We start from the raw sequence: 20,453 nt of genomic DNA, 5'->3' as shown, positions 1-20,453 counted from the left end.
GGAAGGGGATGGAAAAGCTACGAGAGAGGTGTAACTACCCTTCATTATCAGCCTGGACATTGCAGTCCATTTAAAAAATGAAGGAATTTGTCCTGTTGGTAGAATAATGAATTATTAAAATGACAAGAATTGCTGAAGTGCTCCTTTGCTCTTGGTTTTCAGATGAACTTGAAAACTGCCTTTAATCTGCCTGGTGAGGATGGATGGCTTCCTCAGAGAATCAACAGATGACAATCCTCTAATACTTTTTATCGGCAACCTTTTAAAGTGCAGTGCGTGTATAAATAAACGCCATTATTAATTGCATGGAAAAATGCCTAGCATTCCCAGAGTTGAAAATGCAAATCAATTATGCAGTGTCTTAATTCTACCATTTTTTAAAAAAAAGGATGAATTCTAATGACATAGCACTGTGAATCAAATCTGAATTATTGGAAATTGTCACACATCCCAATCCATTAAGAAGCTTTATTTTTAGGCATATTCAAAATCTTTTGAATCAATGTAAAGACTATACTGACCACAGAGCTTTAGAGTCAACCTTAAATTATGATTTCCCTAGTTTGTCTGACTAATTTGGCATCAATAAAAGAACCTGCATTTCCACTTCAGACATACGGAGCTTCACAGGTCTTTCAAAGGCCTCAAGTTTGTCTCTGAAAAACAGTGCTTATTTAATAGAAAATAATAAAAAGTATGGTAGTCAGAGTCGTAAAGACCTTAAAAATAGAGGGAACTGTGAAACCCCACAGCCTTCCCATGGTTGCAAATCATCTAATGGTTCAGAAATCATGACCCAGTAGAAAGTTGGGAAAGAGATGATCCTCTTTTTCCCATTTTATTCCAAGAGCTGTGTATTTTAGTAGGGTGAAAAAAAACCTACTTAGTTTAAAAAATAAATTAGCTCTCATTCTAGAAAGAGACAGCTTTTCTGTAATTCTGGACACATAAAAAGCTAGCAGAAATTTCTTCTCTCAAGGGCCATTAGTAGCACACTTCTGGCTGCCGAAAAGCACATGCCCTTTTAAGAAGGCACAGGACCAGAGCTGTGCTGTGGTGATGATACAGTCAGCAACTATCCATATTTCAAGCCTCTCAGACCTGGAAGGAAGGGAAATACCTGTCTGATCCCTGAGGGGTTGCCTTGTCACTGGGAACCAGCCAGCACAATATGTCGATACCTAAATGGAAGAGATACTATATGGAGAGCTGGTATTGTTTGCTGATGAGGGTGTCAATTACTACTGATAAAAGAACTAGTATACTAATAGGGAAGCACATGCCTACCCAAAGGTCTGATCTGCAAGATGAAGATTATGCATTTGGAACAATCTAAATACTCTATTCCAGCTTTCAGGGCCACTAGAAATAATATATAACTCAGCTACCTACTATAATAATATAGTATATATGTACACTATATATATATATAAAATATATAGTATATATAATATTAATATATAATCTAGCTAAAGTATAAATCCAGCTACCACCCTTGCCATTTGAGAACACCCTGCAGGAGCAAGGCAGGGGTTCCAACCCTTGAGTGTGGCTATTATTCAGAAAATAGTGGTGGATTCATCTTGCACCAATTATTGACAATTGCATCAAACTTCTGTCTTCCTCTCATGCTATTCTGTTAATTCCATATTCTTTCTGTTCAGCTCTCCTAAAAAAGCCAAGTATCAGTGTGCAGTCGCTACAGAACACTGCATGACATCCTCTTTGAATCGCAGGATCTTAAAGCAGAAACTATCTGCTACTCTGCATGCATACAGCACCCAGTAAAAAGCAGACCCATTCGTCAACAGCCTGAAGCTGAAACAATGTTATCAGGAGTTACTGTGTCACATTGCACAACCAGAGCTGTGCAGGGAATGTGCCTCATCTTTAGGCTATTACTGTTGAAGTCATCTTAACTGAATCTTCTCTGACAGTGTCTCAGTTATCTTTGCACAATTTCTTGAACAGTATCTCAGGACTCTCAAGTTCAGGACACTGAAATAAATGCTCTCCTCTCCATAGTTCTTATTTGAAAAAGCCATAGGAATTATTTTTCTAAGGAGCAGCTAGAAGGGAATCAACCATTTCAAAACTGCTATTTTACCTCATCCAAATATGACACTATGACATCAGACTTGTCCTTACAGGAAACTGGACAACTAAGATACCCACCCCTACTCCAGTAGTTTCTGTATTTTTTTCACAGACTCAGTGTAAGTCCTAAAAACACACCTTTTTAAAGTGTATACACAGATATCAACAACTGAATTCTTCAGAAACAGAATACATAGATAATCTGACAAGCTGTATCTATTCTTGTAGGAGAAAACCTTTTTCAAAACCAGACAATGGAGCACAGAAGCTAGTTCTCCTCATTCCAGTCACAGATCTGTACTAATGATAAAGGTATGTATAAATAGAAAAGAGATCTCTCAAATTCTCCATCATTTCTTTCTCTGTCCCAAAGATGATTCAATCTCCTTTCCAAGGTTCTGTTAAGCATAGGTATAAAATGTAGTACACAAGTTTCAGAATTGTCCCTTTTGGTTGAAGATGACTTTTTTTTCTTTATATTCACAGTGCATCCTCCAGAATACTAATATGCATTGCCATCTCAAATACCTACTATTCTCATAGGTAAAAAAAGATTACTTTTCAAGACTTAATTTTACAGAAGTTTTGCAGAGTTTGTTTTTAACTGGAAAGTCTGATTTAAAAAACGGCATTAAACTTCCTTAATTGTCCATTACAGCATGAAGATCTCCATAGAAAAGCCATTTTTAAAAGCAGTATTTGAATGAGAATTTTTCAAGTGCCTCTAGCATTTCCCACCCCCACTAGGAATGGCCAGCAAGGAGAGTATGGGAACTCCCCTTAGTTACTCAACAGTTAGCAAACCAGTTTTTCTCTTAACTGGACTGAGTCAAATAAACACAGTATAGTCACAGAAGTGACACACATAAATTCAGGAAAGCAGTAATTTTACTACTCATTGTGCCCAGGTTGTTGGTGAACAATTTCTGAGTGCAGCCCACTCCACCAGAGCAGCAGATGCAGCTGCCTTAGCCCTGAAAGCCCAGTCTTTAGAGACTCCCTGAAAGCCAAAACACCGAGTGCACATTGCCTACAGTGGGGCTATCAGCTGCATTCCTGCATTACCTGCTCATCTACCTTCCAAGCTATAGTATCACCCAAATAATTAGACTGATCTTATTAGCAGGCTCTTAATCTTCACTAACCTTCTCCTTTAGCCATTAGCTATCATTAATTTATTAAACGTTACCCTAACAGGGTGCAAATTGACCAGCTACTACTATTCCTCATCCAGCCATATTATTTCCCCAATCGAAACTCTATAGCCACAAGTGATTACTTTTTTCTAAGCTTTTTCAGGACAGCTCAGCTACAACCTTGAGGTAGTGTCTTAGTCCTATCTGGTGATTCCTAACACTACTAGGATGAGAGAGACCTACCCTAAAACTTAGGGGCTGTGGCATGCAACTGTTCCTCCTCCTTCCCTGGAAGGATCTCTAGATGAAGGTAGGGTTGGACACAACAGTAAGCCCAGGAAGCTAGCAGGGACACTTATGGGAATCATTTAGCTTGGCACAAACCTCTTTGAGATCACCTAGTCCAACTCCCTGCTCAAAGCAGCATCTGCTGGAGACTTTTGCCCAGCACATCATCAGCTGGGTTTCGAATCCGCACGGAGGATTCCACACCTATGTTTTACCACTTACTGTAAAAGAAGTGTTTCTCCTATTCAAAGAGAGTATTTTCAAATCTATGCCCATCTACCCTTGCTACTAAGATTACTCTGGCTGTCTTCATTCCCTCCCAGGAGGGATCAGTAGGACAACACCCTAGGCCTACACAGTAAGGGAAAAGTCTTTACTACCTCCCCACCATTATGTCCAGTTTGGACTAAAACACCACCAGCTGTTTTACTGCAGTGTTGTGCCACAGAAGCTTTTGTTTTAGCTGTAACAGAACTTGAGAACCTCCACCCTGTTTGACAGGATGATGAATTGTCTCTTGTAAAGCTGAACTTGAAACATCAGTGCTCCTAACACACATCCAGAAAACTGCCTTGAGTGACCCAAGGCCTGTTTCACAATTGCAAAAGTACCTGCAAGCACACCTCAGACAGAAGGTTCATAACCAATGCCATCAGCTTCCACCACACTTGACATACTATCTCAGAAGACATTCTTCCATTAGCAGAAAGTACTGAAATCTACCACTCCCATCCTGCAGTTAAAGAATTAAGCAAACAGGCTGCAAGACTTCAATTACTGACCTAGAGATCAGGAGTGTCATTTATGTAACAGCAACATGGACACTCACCCTACACAAAACCAGCAGCTTTGATTCCTGAGACTAAACACCCCAAAGGAGGGAGCAGCTGAAGTGACTGTAAATAAAAGTGGCCTTCTCACATTCATCTTACCAAAGGCAATTCTCTTAGCTAAGGCAGTCTTTCAGGATCCGTGTGGATCTCTTTTAACTCAGAATATTGCGATATTCTGATATCCCAGTGGAGAAAGTACTCCCCTTTTCACCTTAGATCTTTCCACATGCATGCTGATCTGCAGCAGAAGACCAAATGGGTTAAGTGTGATTCCCACCCTACTGGAAGACAAGGAACCAGACTGGCTAAACCATAATTCTTGTTAGATCCCTGTTTGCATTACTTACCTATAAAAATGAGACTTCCAGTAATCCAACAATTCAGAATCTCAAGTGGTTGCTCTGATGGTTCTGTAAAATTCTTCTCAACCTGTGCCATCATAAGTGTGTCTTGCCCCAAGCTCTTAGAGCACAGGATGAAGACTGGTAGGAAGTGTCAGTTTGATTACTTATTTTGTAGAAGGCAAACTAACTGCTAGGAAATTTAGACTGCATAAGCTTCCTGAATCAGACTGCCAGCACACAAACAACAGTTCTAAGGAATTCTGATGCTGGCTGTTGAAACACTTTTGACAAGTCTCCTCTGGAAAACCAATAGAGCTATCCAACTTAGTCCTCACAGAGAAGAGCTTTAAGATCAGTGACCATAAACACTTAAGTGTTCCTGAATTCGGATTAAACACCTGTCCCAATTTTAGATGTGCACTGCAATTATAAATACAGTCATCAAAGATGACTGGAACAGTTTTAAAACATGAGGTAACTGCTCAGCTGTACCAGTGAGGGTACCCAGAGGCAGAGGCCAATGCTTTGTTTACAGGCCAGCAGAATCCCCAAGCAAGTTAACCATTTAGCATATGTACAGTCAAGGCAGTGGTTGCCAGTACAGTAGAGAGGAAATGGGCATATGAGCAGCCTCTGGCATTCGAGTTCTTGGATTTGTCCTTGGTAGAAACCACATTTATCTTCTACTTTAAAAATAGTTTAAACCTTAACAAAAAACTAGCACTAGAAACACAACCATGCTCAATAACAAATGAGGAAGAGAATGTTTTCCTTCTGTACTTTGAGCTGACTGCAACCTGAATTGCAACTCAGACACAGCAGTTTCAGAAAAGCCCAAGTGTGAGACTAAGTTACCCCAATGTAGCAGCTGACAGGGAATAAACTCCAAAATAATTAAAAGAAAGCAAACAGGTTTAGTTGTCTGAACAAGGAATTTTAATTTTAGGTCAACTATTGAACTAGGTCAACATCCAGTTCACAAGGTCTACAGATAGTGGGCATAGCCAGTCACTATGGTAAGTTTATTGAAGCACCAAGCTCCACACAAGACTGTAAAATACATTTTATACTACTAGTAAGAAAGCTTCTTCAAGTCAACAATACTATTAAGGGCCAGAGTTTAAGGACTAAGTTTTCACCTTCCAAGCTATTTTAAGACAGCCAATCCATCGCATAAGCAAACCAAACTGCTACATACTGAAACACAGAGCAGCAACTGCATTGAACAATTCCTGTAAATAATTCAAGGATACATTGAAACAGTATGGGTAAATTGTAATTTTTTTATTGGAAAACAAATATACAACTTGGAATGGATTTGAGGCAAATTGTGCCATAAGCAGATTTTTTTTTTTTTAAAATAGGTGGCTAAACAAAGTTTAAAAAGCATAGTAACAAGAGGAGAAAATGTTTTCTGGCACAGGACCAGCAGTACAAAAAAAAACTTGTGTACGAGTACCTGGATAAATCACCCGTTTTGCATTAGTGCAACTTAAGTTTCATATTGTTGACTGTCAATTGTCTACAACGTTAAGACTCCACATTTCAACAACATGTTACAGGTATGGCCACAAACAAGTTACTGTGAAGTAAGCTAGGAGAATAACTTTTACAGTGCATTAGCCATATGATATACCCTATTCACATCATTTTATCCTGCAGTTAAGCTGCAAGAGTCCTTATCCTCCCATCAGAAAAAGGGGAAAAAACACCTATAGAAAAAACTCCTACGTACTCAAGAACTAGAACCAGCATGTTGCTTTAAGGGGCAGCTAATGCATGGTAAACCCTAGCTTACTTTATATAACTTGTCACACTAGTCATACCTAAGTTTCCTATAGAAAGCTATTTGTAAGAGACAATCCAGATGTTCCCTCAGTTAACCAACTTCATCTGACTTTAGATGTGCAGAAGGGCTTAAATATCCAGAGTAAGCCACATGCAACATTTGTTACTTCGATCAATTTTCCAAAAATCAGAACAATGACAGTAAGATAAAGGAGAAAAACATGGAGGAATGGCCTTCTAATTACTATACATGCATAATCTTTTGACAGTAAGGGAAAAACCTTTTACAGATAAGTTACAAACAGAGAAAAGGCAAATAAACAATTTTGTACAAGAAATTTAACACATTCTGTACAACGTCTTCACTTCGCTGTCATCATTTGTACAAACTCTGTAAAAGGAAAGAGTTGCATGAGTTATTTGAAGGAAAAAAATCTGAATTTCAAGATCTGAGAAGTGGCCTTACTAGTGCTGAACATTGTTTCAAAACTACACTTTCAGTTATATTCAAAAAAGCATCTTCAAGACAGTGCCCTTTTCCACTAATCACATCGAAGCTCCTCCTTTTTTAATGGCAGAAGGCCTTACTTCTAGAATCAAACATTACCTATCCCCGACCACAGACTTACAGATGGGGACGAGATATCCAAGAATAACTAAAAGATCAGTACAAATCACACTGAAGTGTGAATCAACTAAGTAAGTGTACAAGCAAGACATTGTGTTAGTTTGAACTTTTATTTTCCAGAGTGGAACAGTTTAAGTCCCACTATTTTATTTTGCCTGGCTGGCTTTAAGCAACTGATTCAATGCTTAGTCATAAACCATTTTAAGTTAGACCCCCATAAAATAGGATTCTTCATTCATCTTGTTGAAACCTACTTTCAGGTACAATAATGACAGGAAAACCTGAACCTAAAAGGAGTTAACTGGTTGCTCAAGTTTTGAAAGAGCAACTGTAAACAATAGGGACACAGACCCCCTCTGGTGCCAGACTCTGAACAAGCCTACTTGTAAACCAAGTGATGAAGCAGTAGCCTTGTACATAAAAAACTACTTTTCACTCTCAGATGTCTGCGTACCCTTAGGCCACAACCAAGAAGGCTTCAAAGGGAAGGCATACCTACACCTCAAAAACAGCACAGACACTATCTGAAAATACCCTAGGTATTTTCGGTAACATGTTCAAAAATTCAAAATGAAAACAAGCTTAGTGTGTCTTAGCTGCCAACAACTGTCTAAAGGAACTCCTGCTTGCAAGACTTAATTTATGGGTCAATGTCAGGAAGAAATAGAAAGAAATTACTGTTGCAGCTGATTTAGGTGAAATAAATGTATTTAAAACGTCTTCTGAAGGTCTTGAAATTGCTGCATATTTCAGAGGCTTTAGCCTTTTGATTAATAAGTAATTTAAAAAGCATTAATGACAAATGAGTGACATCCTACCATCAGATACACTAGCGAACAGAACAGCACAGTATGCTAACATCTCTGACAGCTTACTTATTCTAATGGTCATTAGACATCATTAGATTTTGGAAGTTAATTCTTACGCTGTACAGTTGAATAGTCCTTTTTTGCCTTTGGCACGAAGGCAGCAATAACACTCAACCCACTGAGAGGTACACAATGTACATACTAACTGAACATAAGCTTAAACGAACACAGTGTGTTCAGATTAACTTGTCTGAACATTGTCCTATTTAACACTGCCCTATTTAAACTTGGTGTGGCTATCAGCACCCACACAAGAACAAGCATGAGAAATGCTGCACAAAACCAATCAATTTACAACTCCTTACCTTCGTAGTTTACTTGACCATCACCATCAATGTCTGCTTCCCTAATCATTTCATCAACTTCTTCATCTGTTAGCTTCTCCCCCAGATTTGTCATCACATGACGGAGTTCTGCAGCACTAATATAACCATTACCATCCTGGGAGGAGAAAAAGGAACACTGGAATGAACTAAGGCCTAATGACTTAACTTAGGAACATTGCAGAGCAAACTGAACATTAAGTTAACATAGCATCTGCACAAGGTAAACAAGAACTGTTAGCGTATCTTCAGCATTCTCCAATGTCTTTGGACATTGTAATATTATTTTATAGTCTTTGACTGTCCTATTCTGACACATTTTTAAACAAACAATGCAACTGCCATGTTTTGCAACTTCTTAAGTGACAGATGCCTATTACATCATGTGACTGTGGTTCAAGTGGTGATTTCTTAGAACAGAAGCTACTTATCTCATTTGCCTGTTTCATGGGAATCCAGCATAAAGCCGCAAGATCTTCAGAGATGAACTTTACATATTCCAGTACTTATTGGGACACTGAATATTGAAGTACTAGTGTATACCAACTCAACTGATGTTTTCCTCCCTGCCCCCCACGGCATCTCACATTATGTTTTCAGCTCCAAGGTCTATCTTAAGTAAGCTGAGTAACTCTAGACTCTTATAGTCATTTACTTAGCAAGACTACATGAAAGACTTAAAACATTAACATTTTAAATACGTAAAACAATTACCTGCCAGTTATCTGCAAGTATTTCAGCAGCACAGTAAGCAATACCTTAAATCGTGTCACTCATTACTATCCTGGCAAGTCATTTGACCTTCTCATACAACCACAGTAGATTGAGCTTTACGGCGATTAGCTAACCTAGAAGTTTCTCTATTGACAGGACTGCAGATACCCCCTCAGATCTGTGAGAAAGCACACTACAATCAGATCATGTTTTCTTAACAGAAATATTCCAGGTCAACGTTACAGTACCTTGTCAAAGACACGGAACGCTTCTCTAATTTCTTCCTCACTATCTGTATCTTTCATTTTTCTTGCCATCATTGTCAGAAACTCTGGAAAGTCAATTGTGCCATTTCCTGAAAGATAATTACTTCGTTAAAAAAACATGGTTAGGCACTTGATTAAATTACTATTAATAAAGTTCTTACCATCAGCATCTACTTCATTGATCATATCCTGTAGCTCTGCTTCTGTGGGGTTTTGACCAAGTGATCTCATTACTGTCCCCAACTCCTTTGTAGTTATAGTACCATCACCATCCTTGTCAAATAGTGAAAAAGCTTCTTTGAATTCTGTGCAAAATCAAAAAATAATTAATCCCCTAAGATTTGAAATGTTAACAATTATAAGAAAAATCCCAGCTACTGCTTGTTGCAAGTTACAAAATTTGATACCAATCTTTTAAGAAAATTTTGGTATACTGTTCATCCTGCTATAATTGCACTGCCAGTATGGCAGCATCAACATCTGAAAGCACACCCACCAGTCTACCGATCAACCACATATTGACCTAAATTAAGATGGAAGGTCATTCACTTCTGAAGTATTCAGATGTTTGCTACTCTGTCTTGAAAAAGGATTCCTAATATGGAGCTGAAATAGCTATGTGCAACTACAATGATCCACATCCTTGGTATAAACTACATCTTAAAATAAAATATGTAATTGCTATGAGAAAATTTAAAATGGCACTTTAAAAATACATATGCAACAGCTTAATAGCACTTTTATTACTAAGAGAGGAGATGAGTGAACCAAAAAAGGTATAATCAGACCAAGATATACTCAAGTTTCTCAATATAAGCAACTCCTGCTGGACAGATGTTTGAACATTGTATGCTACCACAATTGTTGAAGGAGGAAAGTCACTGGAGTCTTAAAAAGCTGCTTAGAAAACTACTTCAGCCCTACAGTATCCTAAAACATCCTTCACAGAAATGTTTCTGACTAGCTCTAGGACTGCTTTGCTGTGTTTCAACACTCCCTTCTTAACCACCTACAATGGCTGTATTGTAGCCAGGAACATTAATACAAGCATAACATGTTTAATTGTCCAGTCCAAAAATGGAGTTGGTTTTAATCCATGCCATCTGTCTTTGGCCACAGACCTTAAACTAGCTCAATGGACTGTGGCAGCCCATACACAGATGGCAGTTAAGCACGAGCATCTTATCTATTCCCTTGTAGACTTTAGATCTCTTTACAGCTTTCAAACTGTTTGAGATGATGGCTCTGGACAACCTGTCAGCCCAAGGGTACTCCTGCATCAGAGATACTTCCAACTATTGTTTTTTTTCAACTTTTCCATGCAGCCAGCTTTCCAGATGGTGGGTTTCCCAGACCAGAATTAGTCACATTCATTAGTCGAATTAGTAAAAGCTGTGTTTTCACATGACCTGAATAAAGCCTTACTTCATACTCTGAAACCCTTGAGGTGAGTAGAAGCTGGCAAGTGTTAAAAATTCAGCTACAAAAATAGTATTTTTATAGTTCATGAATTCAGCTACAACATCAGATCCCATCCAGGAAAAAAACTCACTACTCTTCTACATTTAACAGTCTGAAGTGTTCAAAGAACAACCACCACAGTTTAGCCCATGAGAATCAGAGCAAGGCTACCACAGGACTAGTAGAAACAGTCTCAAGTGAGTATGTATAAATCACAAAGCAGAAACAAACAGATAAAACCTATACCTACAATTCCTCCCAAACGGTCTTTGGGATTCAGTTTCAGTTACCTTGTAGGCAACAAACAGGTTTCTTAGGACTAACTTCTAACACCAGGGAAGAAAACGCTTTTTTTTTGTCCTAGTAGAGAAGTTCACAGTTTACCAAGAAGAACCTCAAAAGGGGAAAGTGGCATCTTCATGAGGAGTCAAGTGCTGAAGTGTTATTCGAAACATTTAGCTGTTTACCTCTTCATTGTTTATGTTAAAGTCAACCATCACTAACCCAAACATGAAGCAGGCTTCAAAGTACTGCAGTGACACTGACTAAAAAGGGTAATAATTATTAAACAAAATTAATGAACTTGCTTTCTCTAAGATAGGCATTTTAGTGGTGTATTCTCAACACTTGGAAGGAACCATTCAAAAGACAACTACCCTTCTTTTAGTCGAAGTTGCAACAGACTAAGAAGCAACCAGTTATACATAAAGAAAATAAAGCAAGTCAAAGATTAGCAGCACATTCCTGTTTGAAATGCTGAATCAAGTTATGAATACCATTAAAATACCTCTCTAACCACTTCTACGGACCACCACCAATAATTAGAACAAAAGAGTAACAACCTATGCAGGTGCAGTTTAGACTAGAACAAGAACAACCTAGCATAGCTTTGGAGGTTTTGCAGCCATGGCTACTGAAGGCACCTATGAAACACTGAAGTTTAGTGAGCAACTCAATACTGGCATCCTGCAACATAAGGTCATAAAACATACTCTGCACAGTTGAAAACCTTGACTCCATATAGCATGTAAAGCAAATCCTCTTTATTCCACACTTCTCTACACCGAACTGCAAATGAAAACTCTTTTCTAAGGCTACAAAGTGAAATTTCAGCCTTCCCATTCTTCGGAAAAGCATCCTGTATCATGAGAAAAAGACTACTTCCAGGCCCCATTAAAAGACAGGCTAATGCAACAATACGAACTCTAACAACCTAGCTGAAAATGTTCCTTTAAACATAGCTTGAGGCATCTGTGCACCGCATCACCTTTTCAAATGAAATTGCAGCTTTCAGTGCCCTAGTAGTATGTTCAGTGAACCAGTACTACCATATCCACTCCTACACCATTTAGCCAGTTATGTCTGGAATTTTTATAGGAGAGTGTTAATTGCTCTCTTCACAGCTACCAGGACCACAACGTGTAAACATGTCTATTCTACTATGACAAATTTTAAATTACTGCTGCAGTCAAATCCCCAACGGAGAACCACAGGACACTAAAGGAAGAAGATTATGAACACCATACATAGGCCTGCTTATACACAAAGCCCATTTAGAACTCTGAAGTCCAGGGGAAGGATAGCTCACTAGACCAGCTGGCTCCAGGACAAAAGCATTTTCAGGCTGCTCTCCCCTCCAACCACCCAGGTGGTCCTGACCCCATTACCTTTGTAATACATTACTTAACGAAATGGAAAGCCCCCTTGATTCAGCAACTTCAATTCTTACTGAATGAAACTGCAGCCAGCATTCACATTCTGTAGCTACTTGGCTTTTAGTATCAGTCTTTCATATGAACAAAATCTCGGAATGTTTTCACCCCTAGCTACACAGACAAGAAGCTTCAGTCCTTTATGATCAATGCGTTCCACAGGAAATTACATCCGGAACCTTTAACAATTGTATTGTGAAGCTTCATAGCAGAGGGGGAAGAATTTAAGGCCTGGGGAAGTGGCTCCTTTAAGTACTGGTCTTCTGTTTTAGGAAAGGTAATGTTGTCTCTACCGGGCAGGACCATTTCCTATGTACTATCTTCAAACCAAAAGCTACTGATGTCCAGGGAAGCTCAGTCAGAATGCTAATTAGGTGCTCAAGTTTTTCAAGCTAGTCTCCGTAAAATATACAAGTTTTACCTCTAAGAGTCTTCCCATGCAAGACCACTGGCCTTCAACAGCAAAACTAAGCAGATGCAACCTTTCCTAAGCAGTACTGAGAATGATTCCTTCACACACCACCACTGGGCTTATGTCTTCACGTCTGAGGTTCATGGTTTACTTGCAAATACATTTCCTTAACAAAACATCAAAGCTGCCCTGAAAGTGGTAGGACATTTTACACTGGCTAAGATATACTTTTATTTCTTCCATGCAGTTGAAAGCCTCTATTCCAGTACAACTGGCTCATCAATAATTACTTCTGCCTCTGAAGACTACATGGATCATTACTGAATAGCTAAAATTTTCATTTATCTCAAGGTAGTGTTAATAAGCTTCCTGTTTATATTTCATAATCACCTACATCAACTAATAAAGCTTCTACAATTAACAACTGGAACAACAAACCATTATTGGAAAGACAGCAGTGACAATAAAGCCTGCTCTAACTAAACTGATCACAAAATCCTTAAGCTACATAGGCCAGTTTCTAAAAAAAAAAAAAAAAAAAAATCCGAAGTTGAACTAAATTTGGTTTGTGCTTACTCGTAAGACAGTAAGTACCATGGCAACAAGTAAATAGACAAAGGACTTTCCACAAAACCATAATTAGTCTCCCTGGACTAAAAGCAAGCTTCTAAAGTCTAAAAAGCTACAGAAGAATGTTCTTACACTTCAGATTTGGCAATTATGCCAAAAATACACCAGCTCATAAATGACACTTCTGGTTAATATGGTATCTTCAAGAGCTACACCACAGCTAAATAGTAGTATCTCAGAGGCTGTTCTTTGTATGCTTGGCATGGTACTATTAGATTAACAGAACCCAAACATCCTCTAAAATAATTTCATACAACCGTTATGCACATTAAGACCTGTTATTAAAACTATACACTTGTCAGATCAAAACCTTCAAGTTCTTGAATGTCTATGGCAAAGCTTAATTCTGTGTTAGCAGCTTTAAGTTCCATCTATTATTCAAGTTAAGATCAGTCTACTGAGAGCAATGAGACAGGTAAGTTTGTGCAGCCTGCATGAGTAACACATGATAACCAGAAGTTATTGCCATCAGTAGATGGCTGTCAGTGCACATAACCCATTGCTAGGGGGATAATACCAAGATATAACAGATGCATATTTATTTAAGCATTTCAGAGGAAGTGCCAGACCATCAGAACAGCGCACACACAGAGCACTTGTGTCCAAGTACACAATACAGTTCCAAATACGGAATATCAAGCGTTGTCATCATGAAGCCAATCTCTGCTGTCATCAACAAGAACCACTCAAACATCTCTGCTGGCAGGAGACAGCAAAGTAAATTATTTTTGCATTCTGTTAAAAAAGCACTGCAGATTCCAAGCCTTCACCAGATTTGTTGTCATCCCCTGTGCCCCACCCCCCCCTTTCAGTCTGCACTTGGGAAAATTCTGTAGTCATGAGAGAAGAATAATCATCAGTCTCTCCAGAAAAGCTGTGAGGATTGCTTAACTGTATTAACTACATCACTACAATTCATTATATCCATAGTGCTTTTATAGAAGATTGAAAAACTAGGTGACAAATTAAACATTCCACCATACTACTTCAGTATCTAAGAAAGCTAAATATCTTGTGTAACACAGACTGTCACTGGATTAAGAGATGTGCCAGGTCAGTAGGAGTAGCAACACAACACATAAAAACCTCACCTGCAATCTGCTCTTCTGTCAGTTGATCAGCCTGCAATAAAAGAGAATATGATTATAATTGTAGCAAAAGTTCAAGGCAAAGGTAAGACAGACTTGTAGAGGCCTCAGACTATGGTAGCTGTTCTTCATCCAGGACTGATCTGCAGCATTCTTAAACAGCTCTAATAAAGCACAAAAGTCATCAGGATTGCATGCCAAGTAAGAATGGGCAGCCTATCATCCTTTCCAGACGCTGCAATATCCCAACAGCCAAGTAATACATTACCACTTGTATCAATCAATAACCCAAGCACCACTAGCAAGCTCAAGGCACACAGGTTCCTTTAAAACCAGACTGGTTTTATAAACTCATTTACGCAGCACACTACTAGCTTCAGCTTCAACACTAAGCACTCTAGGTCTCAGTAATGCAGCAGTAACCTCCAAATACCAAATTTAAGGCAGACTAGCTAAAATCAAAAATATACTCTTCACTAGAATTAAACCATCCCCTGATTAACATGAAGCTTCATGTCCAAGACCTAGCTGTAAAAGACAAGACACCAGCTTCAGTCCAAACTGGTCATGTCAGCAGCATACAGCTGTCTACACTTTTTTCAGACCATTGTCTACACTGACTCAGTCATCCTACAGTAACAAGGACACTAGAGAAAGGTTCTGTGGTCTAAGACAATTTCTTTATCAGTTTATACCTCATTTTCCTCTCCCACTAGTTTTTAATTAACTAAGATTTGATAGCAATGAAAACCATCAGTCTTTCAGGCCAAACCCAAAATGAACTTTGCTCTTGAAAGTGCACCAAGATGCTTGAGGACTGTAGAATTACCATCCTCTAGGTTCTCAAATCAGCTGATTCTTCAAGCAAATTCTGGATAGCTTGAGTTGAGTTGCAGTAACAAGGTAACACACTTCCTTCAGGGAAGCCTCTGGAACCCTTTACTGAAGGATAAAAAACACCAATACACAGAAAACAAGATATATCCACTGCTGAAATTCACCAATGCTTTTTCAGCTTTGCTCCTGTTGTGACCATTTAAGCAGCAACCTTTTTATAATGGCTGCAATACTGACTGGAAAGTTTTCCGTCATTAACTATGCCCACCAAAGTCTCTATATGCATTAGCATCTGTCAGGGAAAGACTTAGAAAAATTTGCTTACAATACCTATCAATTTTTACATTGCCAAATTCAATCTGAATTACATTTTTATACTGCATGTGTACTTTTAAGTTACCAGCAGCTGGTTATGCTTCCTGTAACATGAGTGAAGGTGGCTGCTCGAGCCACCATACAAAAGCTGAACTGCTTACAAAACCCTCTATGCACACGATACAGCAACATACCAAGATAAAAGCCACAGAATGGCTGGGGCTCACCTACTTCAAGAATCAAGACCATACTACTGAGGAACCTCTAAAGCAGCAGGCAATGCATATTAGCAGCTACAGATTCACTTATGCTGTACGAAGAATTCCCATGCAGGTTCCACTTTTTGTTAAAGAAGACTAGCATGGCAGCAGCACTGCTGAGAACATAAGCAATTCAAAACTAAGCTTTGGGATAAAAGTGCTCTGCTGGTCACTTAGCAGAAGCCTAACAGATTTTTCACTTGTCTGGAGAATATCATTAAGACACTCATACCTTTGCATGTTATTTACATTTTTATTGTTAGAGTGAAGAGAACGATGTGCTACATTTCCATAAGATACTTATATCCATAGAAAACTGATTTAAGCAGTTAAGAACCTAGTTTATTTAGGTCAATACTTATGGGTTACCATAAGTTTATATGTATATATGTGTTAGAAGTTGAATCACATACTGGTTTTATGCAAACAATTTTATATGGAGACGTGACATAGCAGTATTTAAGTTGTTAAGCACTCCCAAATTCTTCCTTTCTTTATAAAGAGAAACTCTTCCAGCAACTTAACACATCTTAACCATGAATTTGGGATGAAGTCTGACAATACCTATAAGAGGTACAGTGTCTGAGAAGGGCACAAAGCTTATTAGAAGGCACAGGTATGGAGCTGTTGAAAGATAAGCAGGGAGGAGGGGCAAGGCTGAACAAACACCATCTGTACTCTGCAGTGCTGGGCTCTGCAGGCACTGCTGCGCAACAGCAGTAAAAGGCGGAGCCAGCGAGCCTGCCAGCTCCCTGCCTCCCGTGCCACCCAAGTGGAGGGCTATCAGCCTGGAACCATGCCTGCCACTTAAGAGGCCACTGTGGCCTTCCTAGAGGGGCCTCCCGGTGTTCTTCATAATAGTGCACGATACACGTGACAGAGCGCACACCTTCACCAACTTCCAGAGCGGGCGGTTAAATCTGACTGTGAGGAGACTGTGAAGGTTTGATATGCCCCTTACTGTGGCCGAGACCCACCCGACGCCTTCATTTGATGCCATCACAGGTTTGACGTGGTTTTCTGTGATTCATATTGCAGCACTTTCATTTTCACTGCAACAGCTCCCATCCCCCACCCCCAGACTGTGCGGAGGGCCTGACAAAGAATACAAACCTCCTAGGAAAGCAAGGGGGCTGCTGTGAGCGCGGCCCTTTCTGTGGCAAACGCAGCCTTTAGAGGTAGTGCTCCATTACAGCCGCATCTACTACGCAGTAACCAGTCTGGGAGCTCCTCCGCAGCGCTGGCCAACGCTGCCCAACGGAGAGCTACCAGCAAACGGCAGCACAGGTGACACCATTTCCCTCTAAAATTTGGCTCCCCGGTGTACTTCGCAGGCATCAGATCTGAAGGGACACTTTTGTTCCGGCAGGGTTAATCGAAGAACAACCACCAGATTAGACTACATAGATTAAAATTAGGTTTGTGGTAGGTTAGCTTGCTGGGAAGCACATAATTCTGTTTTATCTATCATGGACAACATTGCACAGTCACAGGTTGAGCCAGGCTGGTCTGTCAGGATGAACTATAACCACATTCAAAGTGTCACTGTGCCTCCTGGACACACCCATTTTCACACAGACCTTACTTGAAGATACTCCGTTTTTGGTTCTGTACAGATGATGACTAAATGCAGTAAAAGTCTTTTGCTGCTACATTCACTGGGTTTTTTTTTTTTCCCTGCTTTATGGATGGTTTGCTGTATAAGTTCACAATTCAAACTAAAATTCAGGCTTCTCTTCACCAATTCTCTTTGCCCAGAGACAGCATTTCAGAAATCGCCAAATTTTAAGTAGCCATCGTTCACATTAGACAGGATGAGCTGACAGTCATTTGATTCCTCATAAGCCCATAATGAATGAAAAGACAATTTCAGTCTACTGCATCGTGTCTTAATGCAGATATGTCTACGTGGTCACTACTGCTGCTTCTGCAGCAGATTTGCTCCTTTTAGCACGTTTCTCAGTATCCACTTATTTTTATTTTTACAAAACCAACAAACGCTCAATCCACATCCTTTAGACTGAATTTGAAACCATTCTCCGATTTCACAAAATGCGTTTTATTTCGACCGTGGATTACAATTCTAAACGTATCTCTAACAGTATTAAAAAGGCAGAACTGTCCTCTGCAATGACTAAAAGTGGAAGCAAAAACTGTTAAAAAGGAAAATAAAGAACACAAAGAATCCCTTGTCCAACAGAGCCACTAACAGCATGGCGGTACCACAGAATCGACAGGGACTCTAACGCGAGCTGACAAGTCTAGCGAGGAGGGCGATGGTGCAGTGAGGCACAGCCTGCCCCTCATCATCATGCTGCTCAGAAGCTGCAGGGCTCCGCAATGCATTATTACGACCAAGCACACCTCGCTAGCGAGCCAGACAGATTAGGCTGTCTCACTGAGCCCCATTCAGCCGCACACGCAGAGAGAAGGGAGGAAGTTAAGATAGCAGAGCTAGTGCCATCGTGGCAAGCTCCTGTCCCCCCTCCTCCCAAGATCGCGAATCCCCTCCCAAGAGGGACCGCTATCCGTCGCTCCCCCCGGGCAACGCCCGGCGCCGCCTCACGACGCTCCCGCCGACCCAAGGGCCGTTTGGATTTGAATCCGCACCGACGCCCCAGGGCGGGAAAGCGACCCGGGCGCGACCCGCCGCCGCCACCACTTCCTCCCAAGCAAACGGTGCCTCCGAGCGGGACCCCCGGCCCCAGCCTAAGCCCGCCGACCGCGGCAAGGGACAGCTTCATCTGTCCCCACACCCTTCTGGAGGCGACATCGCCCCAGATGTCGCCTCCAGACCCCCAACCCCCCCGCGCCCAATTCAGCCGCCCCCATCCCTCCCACCGCACCGCAGCAGCACCCGCCGAACCCTGCAGCTGCTCCATGCCCAGGGACTCACCATAGTGGCCCGGCCTGGCTGCGGGGTGCGGTGGGAGCGTAGGGCTGCACGGGGCGCAGGCAGCGCAACCTGCCCGCTGTACGGTTCGCCTCACACTGAGTCCTACCCGCCCGCCGCCGGCGCCTCATAAACCGCCTCACCGACCAGATCGCTCCGCGCCGCTCCCTCCCCCTCCCCTTCCCCTAACAGTGAACCGAGCCGAGAAACGAGTCCCGGCTCATCGCGCCCTCCTCGGCAGGGCACCCCGCGCCCCGAGTGCCGCTCCTTCTGCCCCAGAGCCCCGGCGCAGGAAGGAGAGAGCGAGGTGCGAGTAACAGGGGGAAGTAACGCTTGTGAAACGGCAGGGGGAAGGCGGGGGGGGAAGTAGAGAAGGGAGGTGGGGACCGGGTGTAGGGACTATTTCTCTGGGCGGAAGAGGATTTTAGGAAAAGATCGAGGATCGGAAGGGGGAAGAGGGAAGGGGGGGGGGGTGGAAACTCCGTAAGGAGGGCGCTGATTGGTGGGTTCCTACCTGCAATGCGTCACTCGGACATGCACACTCTGGCCTGGGAAGGCGGGCACCCCTCCCCCCGTCCGCAGTGCGTGAGGGCCGGAACGGCCGCCCAACGCCGCGGAGCCGCTGCTGCCGCGCCGTCCAGGGCCCCCAGGTCAGGGCGTCAGCCGTGTCCTTGGGACCGCATTTGCCACAGCGTTTTGAACCATAATCTCCGTGCTGTGCTCCGGAAAGCCTCACCTACAGAGTTACCAAATGAGATTCGCTCTGCATCCAGCACAGTCCAGAAGAATTTCCACCTCGCGATGCAAGCTAGAGATGCTTTGTCGCTTGGTAACGTTGTTTAAAAGAACGGATTTCATAAAATCAATAAGGTTGGAAAAGATCTCTGGGATCATCGAGTCGAACCCGTGACCTATCACCACCATGTAACTAGGCCATAGCACTGAGTGCCACATCCAGGCTTTCCTTAAAACACCTCCAGGAACGGTGACTCTACCACCACCTCCCTGGGCAGCCCATTCCAATGTCTAAGCTCCCTTTCTGTGATCAAATTCTTCCGCATGTCCAACCTAAACCTCCCCAATTAGACATTTTCCCTGTTCCTCGCCCATTTCCCATTTTAGGAATCACATATGCCCTGGTCCTGCACCTAATGACAGGTGGCCAGCAATTCTGAGCTAAAATCTGGAGTCTTATAAGGGTTTTCTATAAAATGCACTTGGACAAATGGCTCCAGGTGCAATTTTCAAACTTGCACATGTATTTTTAAAGATAATTCAACAGAGAGCTGCAATATTGGCTGAGTTCAGTGATAGCAGATCTACCTGTCCTCTGTGAAAACCACAACACTAATTTTTGGGACCATAAATACATCATTAAACTTTGGGGGCCTGAGTCAAAATTTTGTGACCTTAGTTTGAACACAAATCACAGTACCAATCACATTTCAATGAAAAATTACCTACTTCCATATCTACTGAAAGATTTAGTTGATATTTACACAGTATATAAACAAATAGGTTTTTATACCTATCTGTGCACTGTCACTACACAAACTAGA

At 41.3% G+C, this 20,453-nt stretch overlaps 1 protein-coding gene across 1 annotated transcript; it reads right to left on the bottom strand.

The window, feature by feature from the left end:
• Nucleotides 1-5,611: 5,611 nt before the first annotated feature.
• CALM2 (calmodulin 2) lies at nt 5,612-19,050 on the bottom strand. Its single transcript, XM_005532706.3, has 6 exons — nt 18,898-19,050; nt 14,593-14,623; nt 9,448-9,591; nt 9,269-9,375; nt 8,289-8,424; nt 5,612-6,877 (listed from the first exon to the last, which is right to left on the bottom strand). The coding sequence occupies exons 1-6, from the start codon at nt 18,898-18,900 to the stop codon at nt 6,849-6,851; spliced, it is 450 nt and encodes a 149-aa protein (XP_005532763.1). The 5' UTR covers nt 18,901-19,050; the 3' UTR covers nt 5,612-6,848.
• Between the last annotated feature and the right edge of the window lie 1,403 nt (nt 19,051-20,453).

Source organism: Pseudopodoces humilis, chromosome 3 (genome assembly GCF_049639895.1).
Source record: "Pseudopodoces humilis isolate 2021_Gansu_Grassland_sample_001 chromosome 3, ASM4963989v1, whole genome shotgun sequence".
Lineage (NCBI taxonomy): Eukaryota > Metazoa > Chordata > Aves > Passeriformes > Paridae > Pseudopodoces > Pseudopodoces humilis.
Note: the sequence above shows the minus strand (reverse complement) of the source record. Positions and strands in the feature narration are given on the sequence as shown.